The sequence below is a fragment of the Tigriopus californicus genome, chromosome 9, assembly GCF_007210705.1.
Source record: "Tigriopus californicus strain San Diego chromosome 9, Tcal_SD_v2.1, whole genome shotgun sequence".
NCBI lineage: Eukaryota > Metazoa > Arthropoda > Copepoda > Harpacticoida > Harpacticidae > Tigriopus > Tigriopus californicus.
In genome coordinates this window covers 6,302,892-6,312,961 of record NC_081448.1, presented here as the reverse complement: position 1 = coordinate 6,312,961, position 10,070 = coordinate 6,302,892, and the positions used below count along the sequence as shown (strand labels likewise).

General features: G+C 40.7%; 1 protein-coding gene across 1 annotated transcript in view; it reads right to left on the bottom strand.

The window, feature by feature from the left end:
- LOC131886308 (serine/threonine-protein kinase pim-1-like) overlaps window positions 1-2,246 on the bottom strand; it is a 13,308-nt gene extending 11,062 nt beyond the window's left edge. Inside the window, exon 1 of the mRNA XM_059234598.1 lies at window positions 1,506-2,246. Coding sequence (XP_059090581.1) covers window positions 1,506-1,761 — 256 coding nt within the window. The 5' untranslated portion in view covers window positions 1,762-2,246. The remainder of the gene's footprint in view (window positions 1-1,505) is intronic.
- Between the last annotated feature and the right edge of the window lie 7,824 nt (window positions 2,247-10,070).

The window sequence follows — 10,070 nt, the reverse complement described above, 5'->3', positions numbered from 1 at the left end:
TATACTAGCCCAAGATGCCCCGAGTCAAGCGTTCGATCGATGGCCGGCTCACCGCTAGCTTACCAACTTAGCTTTACCTTTCAAATACGACGCAATAAGTGCGGTGGTTAATCGAACTGAATCGTCACTCATATTCAGCAAAAGCCAGCCAGAAACCTTTGTTGTCGAAAGAGTTCATGAGCTTTTTGTATTCAAGCTTTGAGGACGCCTCTTTTTGTGAAATCTACGACTTCTAAGTGAGCAGACGGCTTCCAAGAAATGTTGCCAAGGCATAAGGGTTTTTTTGCTTCAATTCTTTGCACAGTGGGCTGTTACATGAATCTAAGATCTCTCTCTCTCTTTCTCACTTGATTTGATTCGAACATGAATATCGTATTTCATTACACCCAGTCCTCCGCGTTGGATATCGTGGCCTATTTTTAGCCCGAACGACAACATCCAATAATGCTCTCGCATCAACCAAAGGATCTCGCGGTACTTTGAATCCAAAAACTAATGCGGAAAACATGTCAACTGCATATACCATTACGCAGCTTGAAATAGCTCGGCATCGCTTTTGCTAGGATTGTCTAGAACCAAGTCCTCTAGTAGTCCTGACCTAGTTTCTCTCTGGGCTCTATTTTTGACGAGAAAGCCTTGATTAGAAACAGGAAAACCCCGTAGTTTACCACGCATAAACATGTGTTGTCTGATGCAAGAATGTAGGCTATCGACTCAATTGAACAATTACTACAAACAAGCTCAAAGTCGGGCTGGATGGACTCTCCTCCTTCCTATACTACTGTACGTACTGCTGATGGTTTTAATTGGCCTGCACATCCAAATTCTTCGAACTAGGAGGAGAAGGAGGTATTGTCCTTGGCCAACGCTCGTACACTGCAACTTTCCTCTCTTTGGTGAAAGTATGTTCAGTGGGCCTTCTGTTGTTTCCATGCTGGATGCATTCATCCATTTAGAGAAACCCTCCCTAGTCCCTACCTACTCGTACGTACAAACGTCCGTCCACCTTTGGTCTGGTGGCCTGTATATTCACAATTAAGTCGGCAGCGAAGTACATTTTCCTGTGACGTTTCATTTGGAGCGCACAGCCCTTGAAGATGGTTGCCAGCAATACTGCTATCCAACCATTCAGTCAGTTAGTCAGTCAGTCAGTCAGCCAGCCAGCCAGCCAGTCAGCCAACCAACCAAAACATGGTTGCAAACGGCGCCAAAGAAATTGCGTTTCTTCTCTTTCCCTCTCTCTTTCCCTCTCTCACTCTCAGTGTTCTTTCTCTATGAGCCCGTGCTTCTTTTCCTCCTTCCTTCCTTCCTTCCCTCGTAGCTCCCCCTCTCTGTTTCGTTGGTTGGTTGATTCCCCTTCTTCGTCTTCTTTTTTTCCCTTCCTCAATCTCCCGTCTCTTCCTTCTCCCCATCTTCCACTACTAACCTAATGCTGCCACGCAGAGTGGTGAGTGGAGGGAGACCAAGGGGAAGGAAAATACGATTTGTTGTGTGTGAGCTCTAACCTTGACTTTCTGTCGCTGATGCTGCTTCCATGCTGGACGAACTCGATGCTTTGGACATTTCCATTGGCAAAGATGATGCAGATGATGATATTGAATTGACCAACATGGCCGAAGAAAATAAGTCCTCAGAGGATGAGGACGAGGGTGAGGCACATTCTTCTTCCCTGAGCGAGGAGGATGGTCCAGCCATTGTCGTTGTTGAACTGGATCCGCGATGAATGTTGAAGAGAGCCTGTCGCAAGTTTTCCATGACCATGTAGGTAGATCTTGTTGATGAACAAGTAAGTAGGACGCTTATTCAAGGGTCTCTATATGACTAAGAACACACTCACTGGGGGAATTAGCTATGGTTACAAATACACTATGTGATCTAGTTTGAATTGATCTAAGTTGGCATCTACTAGGGTTGTTTTTCATTCTTGTTCCTAGGATGGGATTGTGCCAGTGTCGACGACTGGAAGAGGAGATGAGTTGATGATGATTCACTGAGAGTAGTTTGCCTCAGATGTTCCATGATATAAGACACTAACAAATCACGGTCAAGCGTGAGTCCAATGGGTTGAACACTTCACACGTGAGCAAATTAAGTAAGTTGCTAGCAGAGATGTGTGTTTCCTCTGCGGATGTTTTAATGTCTCACAGAACTAGAGAATGTTTACTACTCCAAGCTAGTCCCGCCAACTACACTCCCGCTCGATTCGAGGCTTGGAAAACAACTGTCAGTTTTTCGTCCCTAAGCAGCTTCCTTCCTCGCCCTCCATATGACAGAGAGGGACCGCACACAAGTCCTCGGCAACCTCCTCGTCCACGCTCGGCGTAATCGAAATCGGTTTCAGAGTACAAGTTCGAGGAGTCGTAGGAGGGAGAGGACGACGAGGACGACGAGGACGACGAGGATGACGAGGACGGACCGGGGGACTCTAGTTGGATTGAGACTTCTTATCCTCCAACGTCAAGCCGTTCCGCTCTTACCAGTACTAGCTTAGGGCATGGATGGATGGATGGATGGATGGACGTAGTGGACGTAGTGAACGCAGATGAGGAGGATCCCGAGAATTGTCAGACTGCAACGTAGGCTACGCACTCTAACTTGGGAGGACTCCTCTGACTTTTACAAGCATGGAAGAAACTGCCTTTCCTCGAACCAGCTGTTCATGCACTGGGTTGCCTCGAAATGCCTACTCGTCCCACATTCCAGTGACGTCTCGGCACGGCGAACTTGATAGTAGTTCTCAGCTGTCATGGCCTCGATGGCCCAGTGATCCAGTGGGAAAAGAATGAGGGTGCATGCGCTATGATCGCACCACCACTTTTTCCAGTGTACCCAGTACTGGTTAGTATTAGGAATAGTAGTAGGAATTTCTATTGGAGCAAAAAGCGAGGCAGAAAGACAAGGCGGGCGGGAGGCCGCGCTTTGCCGCAGATTGTAGTAAGATCCTAGTAGGATAGCAGTGACAGTAGTAGTAATAGTAGTAGTAATAGTAGTAGTAATAGTAGTAGTAGCAATAGTAGTAGTTGCAGCCTCTTTAGGCACGACGTAGTGGAAAAGTGGAGGACTACCCGGCGTACGATGTTGTTGCCTTCTTTTCCCACCACCACGATTCAATGCTACGCCCACACCCCGGCCTGTACTCGACAACAGTTCCAAGTTGCTTTGAAGTCGGCAAAACGGGAAAAAATGACTTGACTCGTTCGTCTGTGGATTTGGAGAAAGGCATCGTAAGCACAAACTCCGAGGAAGGGACGGCGCAATTTGGGGTGCGCATTGCGAAAAATGGCTCCTTGATGTTGCCACGATCCCGTAACCACAAACAGAGCCTCAATCATGGAGCCAAATTAAACCAGACCTCACCCATGGCATGTCTTTAAAATTCAGACTTTGACGAGCAACTCGTTATACCGTCTATGGCCAACTGCAATCTGTAGAAAACTGTCGAGCCTCTCCTGTGAATCGTCCTTCTGGAACTCTTGGAGGATCAGCACAGCTCTATATGAACAGCATCTCGTCTACAACTCTCTGGTACCAGTGCGAAACTCCTTTCCTCGTTGTCTAGCGGCTCTCACCGGGGAGAACATACGAATTTCAAAATTGCGAAAGAACCTGGCAGCGTTTAGCTTCCATGGCGCAAATAAGACCCGTCGCGAATTACAACCTCTGTCTGAATGAACTAAAACGAGGTAGACCCTCCATTCAACCACGAGCATGTATCTTGTGACTAATGAAGAGGGAATATTTATTGTTACTCTAAATTGAGACCAAAAAACATCTTACGCATCCGTAATTAGATTTTAAGTCTAAAAAATATCTTGATCATTGTGCCAGTACATGAAGTAGAAAATGGAAATAATTATTTTAACGGTTAAGATCAAGCTAAATTCAAAGAAATGTCAAAAGAAGGAACAACAGATCTGTAAAGATAAAATATTGTGATTTTTAACACTTTCAAATTGAAGAAAGTACCGTCATAGAAAATTCGGCAATCGCAGCTCAAATTATATGTTCATTTGATCCTATAATTTCATAATTCATAAGGTAAGATCTTGAGGATATGTAATTTCAAATAATGGATAACCTCCTAAAGATACCTTGGTTGAATTTGAAAGATTTGTCAAATTTCATGTTTTTATGCGCTTCAAGTCTCAAGTGGTTTACTCTCCGCTCAACATACGTTTGTAAAATTTGCAAGGCAGTTTGGCTCTGAATCGGATGTGATGCATTCTTAATTGACAAGTAAGTTATACCCATTAAAGGGTAAGGCATAGTAACGTCTCTTCAGGATCTCTTGATGCACAGGGAAAATGGCCGGGAACAAACGCCCACGAAAATTGAGAAGCAATGCGTTCCCGTTATTTTTCGATGCTCTTTATCGCAAATTTGGCACCTCTTTTATTCAGTGCCGCAATACGTTATTTTAAAGAATGGGTAACACATGATTAGTTGTTGCAGGCCTATAGGAACTTGATGCATATCACATGCCTTATGCCTCGTTGTGGAAATTCATTGAAACTTAGATAATAAACCCTAATAGATAATATAACCCTTAAAGATAATAGTAGTAGTAGTAGTAGTAGTAGTAGTAGTAGTAGTAGTAGTAGTAGTAGTAGTAGTAGTAGTAGTAGTAGTAGTAGTAGTAGTAGTAGTAGTAGTAGTAGTAGTAGTAGTAGTAGTAGTAGTAGTAGTAGTAGTAGTAGTACTGTATTTTGGATGTAAGATATCTACAAAAATTTGGATATTATCTCTATCATGAATGGTCGTTTCCCTTGTTCCTCTTCACCCTTAAAGCTTGTATCATCTGGTACTATTTTGTTGTCTGTTTATTGTGTAGTCCATCCCTCCACTTTCCAAAGTCTCTGCTCGAAGAAAACAAATACCTCAACCAAACAAGTGAAATTCGCCCTCTGACTGGGGGTCGTATTAATCGTACAAAACTTCAACCAAATTAACTATAGGCGTAATACGACGTGGTAATTTGTCTAACTGTATTAATATTGGGCGTTTCAATTACGAATTATTATGCCATGACAATGTATGCCAGGCCTTGGCAAATGGGGACTTAGTTTCTCTTCGTATTATAGTACGTGCACAAGACCAGAATGTAGAATGGCCCCTAATGAAAGCCATTATGTTCCATTTCGAATGCTTTGGCCCAGCTCATCAAGTTGGAGAGAACATTATGGCATGAATCAGGTTTGAAGGTTTGCCAGATCATCTTTGCCTCTCAAATACTTGTTATTCCGCATGTAGAGTTTAGAGCAGTCGAAGTTGGGGCCACTAAACTAGCCAGCAGCGAGTTGATTGGATACTCTGGTGGTACCATGCACTTTGCATTGGCAGAGAGAAGCAAGATATAGACGTTGGTGTGGATCCTCCTCCTCATCTGTGCCAAGCCGCCTTAGTGGCTGTCAAGGGCACAAATGCAGTTTTAATGCACTTAAAAGTCAGGCCAAATGGGAACAGTTTGAAGGGAAAAGGCCAAGAATGCGACCGCCTTTTTCTCCTAACATGCTATGATCTTCTTAAAGCCATTCCGACCAGGTCTTCGCTTCTCTCCGCAGATCCCTTAAATAAGTGCATTTGGAAACAACTTTTTCCAACACGACTCGGCCCAATGTCAATGATACCGTCCGATGGCCGCTGGCCTCCAAGCTGTCCTTGGATCCATTTGGCAGTTGGTAGAGGTTTCTTTTGGATCTGATACCAACTGCAGCATGTGCGTAGAGTTATTTTCATCACGTTTAGGGTTAGCTCGATTCTCTTTCTCTCCTCCCCGTCGCCCCTCCCCCTCGTCCATCCGACGCCTCGAAGATGGACCCAGAGCAAGAGAGAAAACGAAAGCCTTGGAGCTGTCTGAGTTGTAAATCAGAGAGTCAGAGAGAACGATCCACCGACCCAAGGAAAGAACAAGGCCAGACCAACCCAAGCCTTACATAGAGAGAGAGAGAGAGGCAGCCATGGGGAAACCAAGAGGAGGAGAGAAGGGGAGGCAGCCTTCGGCTGTTTTCCCCGCAAGTCACGCAAAAGACCAAGCAAATCCATCTATAAGAAGGCCAAGCAGAGAACGACAGCTTCTTTTACTCACTGGCTGTACTTTCTGTGTACGCCAGAGCAGAAATTGGTCCATTGGAGAGGGAGAGCACCAAAACCTAGGAGCAAAAGAGGGGTCTTAAGAGGCCACCAGGCAGCCTTTGAAGATACGTTGGCTTGATGGTATTACCTACGTTGTGTGTAGAAGTATTGTGTGAGTCGTGACGTAGGAGAGCTAATGCGTAGAAGCGCCTTACCGTATGGACAGACAGAATGTGGAAAGCTGGAAATAACCTTGGGTACTTTTAAGCACAAGGATATCTTTTTTTTCTTTTGCGTAGGCGTGTGTAAACATTCCCTAAGTGAACCTGTACTTAGGAGTCCCGAGTTTAGAGTGTTAACAATTACCAAAAAGAAATTAAAGATTTATACCACCACAGCATATGGAAAATATGTTCTTTTTCTGCACAAGGGGTGCAGAAAACGGTTTAAATCTAATCTTTCTAGATCTTTTATATATTTATAATTTCCTAATTCAAGCCCTCACCTATCGATTCGGGAACAACAACGTCGAGGTTTCTCATGCTAATGACCCCTCACTGAAGAACAGAGCCGATCCCACTTTGCTTCGTTTCCAAGGTTGGATCTGACAAAATAATAAGAAGTTGACAACGTTTCTTTCAATGTCCAATCTGTTCCAATGTACCTAAAGTTCCAAAAAAATCTTACATTTTGATTCGTAGGTCAAACTGATTTTCGTGAAGATTACAAAATAATATGTTTGACTGGTCTGTCTTAGACTTTATTCCTTAAATTGGTTCACGCTGAACATTTCACTGAATTATTTTTATTTTATTTCAATCATTTTATTAAAACGCAACTTCAAGAAAACGCTCCCTAAACCTCTTGCTAAAAATTGAGGCTATGACCCTAGACATGGAGTACTCCATGCTCTAGATCAGTGGATGCTACAAGATGTTTTTAATATGATACATTTGGAGAGTAAGTAGTGGGCCTAGCCAGGGATTTGCTGTCAAATATAGTCTATAATAATAACAAATTGCACCTAAATTTTGCGCATAAATTTGCAACTAAACTTGCCAAAATACAGACATTCTAAAGTACGTAGCTAATTTTGTCATTGATATCGTTAAGTATTGCAAACAAAAATTAATTCCTTATTTGCTCAATATCTAAATAAAAACGTCTTGTCATTAATATGATAAGATCAACTTGGATACCTTGTTCATCACATCAAAAAAGAGATCTGAATTCACCGCCAGCTAATGAAGCATAAAAGAAAACACTTTAGTAACACGCATTAGAGGTAATCCCGATATCTTTGGATGTCAATCTGAACTAGGATTTGTTTCTTCTGTTTCCGTTGAGTATTTCCACCACATTGATGAAACCTGCAATTTGAGCCCCAGCATAACCACAAAAGCGTAATGTTGTTGCACGCTTCAAGTAACTAGAGCAGTATATAGATTACCATCTTAATACTATTAGCTGGTATATGCCTGGCCCAGGCCATTTCTCCAGTTTAGCCTTTGGTAGCACTGATTGGGTGGATCGACATATATTTCGTTTGACCCACACAAAAGTTAGCCCAAATGTTAGATCGAAAATATTGTCTTGCACTCTATTTAAAATGTTGTTAAGAAACTTTCCACTATGCTATCAAGACTTTTAAAGACGGTTTCTGATACCAGTTAATCAAGGATTCAAATTTCTGTTTCGTAAAAAATGTCAATTGTCAATAAAAAAAAGTGTAGTGACACTTAAAATACAAGTAATGGCACATTAGACTAAAAGGGCTGAAAAGCAATTTCATTAGGTACATGAGTTGCCTAAATGTTAGGTACCAGAAGAGAAGCTATTTCTCGCTTCTCTTGCTATTTTCTATTCCCTACTATAGAGAAGTGTAAAGTTTTGGGATTTCGTACTAGATTTCGTACCCTCTGGTTGCTGGTGCATCCTATCTGAGAATTTTGTATTTAGAATCTGATTCTGAAACTGAGTGAAATAGTCATGTTTGAGACGTTAATGACTTTCTTGAAAATTGATTGCATAACTTCATGCAGTTTTAGTTTTTCCAAGAGATATTTTCTTACGTTTTTGCATATTTTATGGCGTTTAAGGGATGGCATATGGCACTTTCAGACCAGGCAAGAATGAATGAAATAAAAATTATTGTGATTTTGAAAATCTATGTTAGTTGCCTGGGAATTTGAGTCTGAATGTAATCGAGGCATTTTGGAGCCAAAACGTATGAGAACAGGACCATAATTCTCATGTAACTCCGTATTGGCTAGGGCAAGCTCAGCAAAGGAAATTCAAGAATGATGTACTGCGGCAACACTGATTTTATGCATTTTGGAGGGCGAAAATAAGACAAACATTGTAGAAAACCTGCACTCGTACTCGCTTTTTGAATTCAATTGAATTTTCAATTATCGAGTGATTTGTGCTCCAAAACTCAAAAATTATGTCATTTTGTGGGCAGTTGTGTCACTGCACTAAACTCTTGGTTCAGTATCGGAATACTGTTTGCTTCAGCAAGCCGTGAAATTGAATTAAATGATAAATTCAGTCTATGCCCGGTGCAGGTTGGCTGTAATGTTTGTCTTCCTCAAAATGCTGAATATTAAGTATGCTGGACAACATTTTTTTGAATTTCCTCTTCTTAACATCAGGCTGGGCGTTTTACTTTTGGACATTTTTGTCCTCCCTTGTCCAAACGTGTCCAAAAGTGTTTAAAAATACAAAATTTAAAACTACAAATCTTTCAGAAAATTTTCTTAAAACTAATATTGTGAATTAGACGTTGCTCATTGATGTATGAAAAGCAAAATAAGTCTTTAAAACCTGTAACATACCTAAAAGGAGATTTATTAAAAGCATTTTGCAATACTTCTTTTTATCTCACCTTAAACAGCAAACAGGTGCCAAAGCCTCCCGCTACCAGTGTATTGTTGACACAAAGCTGGCAATAACTAGGATAGCTTGGCATTACACTCTAATTATTTAGCTCAGATTATTCAACAACATGACACATTTTTTGCAAGATTATTTTTGCTTTAAATCATGAGCCTTTTAGGATTTCTTGTGAAAAAGGGTAGTATCAAAATTTGAACGTCTTGCCCAAGTGCTAAACTTTAAGAATGATATATTTTTCACATCTAAGGTTTGTTTTTTATAAGCAAATTGCTAAGCATATTGTTGGATATGTTTTTTTTTGCTTTTAAAGATGTGTTTGATGTCAGATAATGAACAGAAACACTGAATTCTAACAGAAAAGGATAAAGCATAAATTATGAATGAATGATTTATTGAAAAATATTTTTGAATATTTGATAAGCAGCTGCTAAGCCAATGCAAATTTCATGATTTTACTTCAGTTAAAAAATGCCTAGCTACCAAACGCCTTGGTTGTACGTTGGATTCAACTTCTTAACATTCAATTACATTAATGCTCTCATTATCTGAGACGAATGATATTTGTTCAACTTTACAATGCTGTATCTTATCAAGATCGTAATTAAGATCCTGAAATTACAGTGTTGATTTGGAAATTAAAATAATTAGTGGAATGATTTGTCAGTTTTTAACAATAATTAGTTTCTACTTAAGGTTTATTCACAAAGTTTACTTTCTATCAACTAATGATTCCATTTGTTGGTTAACATAAATATTAGGTAAAAAAATTACCTGAATTAGGGTTTAAAAGTTATTGGCTGTCTATCCACCTTTGTGGCAATTGCATTTACTTTCGAACACCTTGCGCCCACTTTTGTTAACTTTTGGCCACCAAAAGGCAAGCTGATTCCCAAAATTGCCCATCCTGCTTAACATGCCTTGTATATCCTATACTGATTTATATTTTAGTGCTTGCTAAGTGGGGTCCTAATTTCGATTCAATATGTTTTTGAAAATTCAACTTCCTTCAATGTTTCTGGGTATGAAAGTTTTTGATCTGAGAAAGAGCTCCATAAAGCAAAACAAATAAAAGAAATTTCTTATGGTTTTGCAGGCTAGAA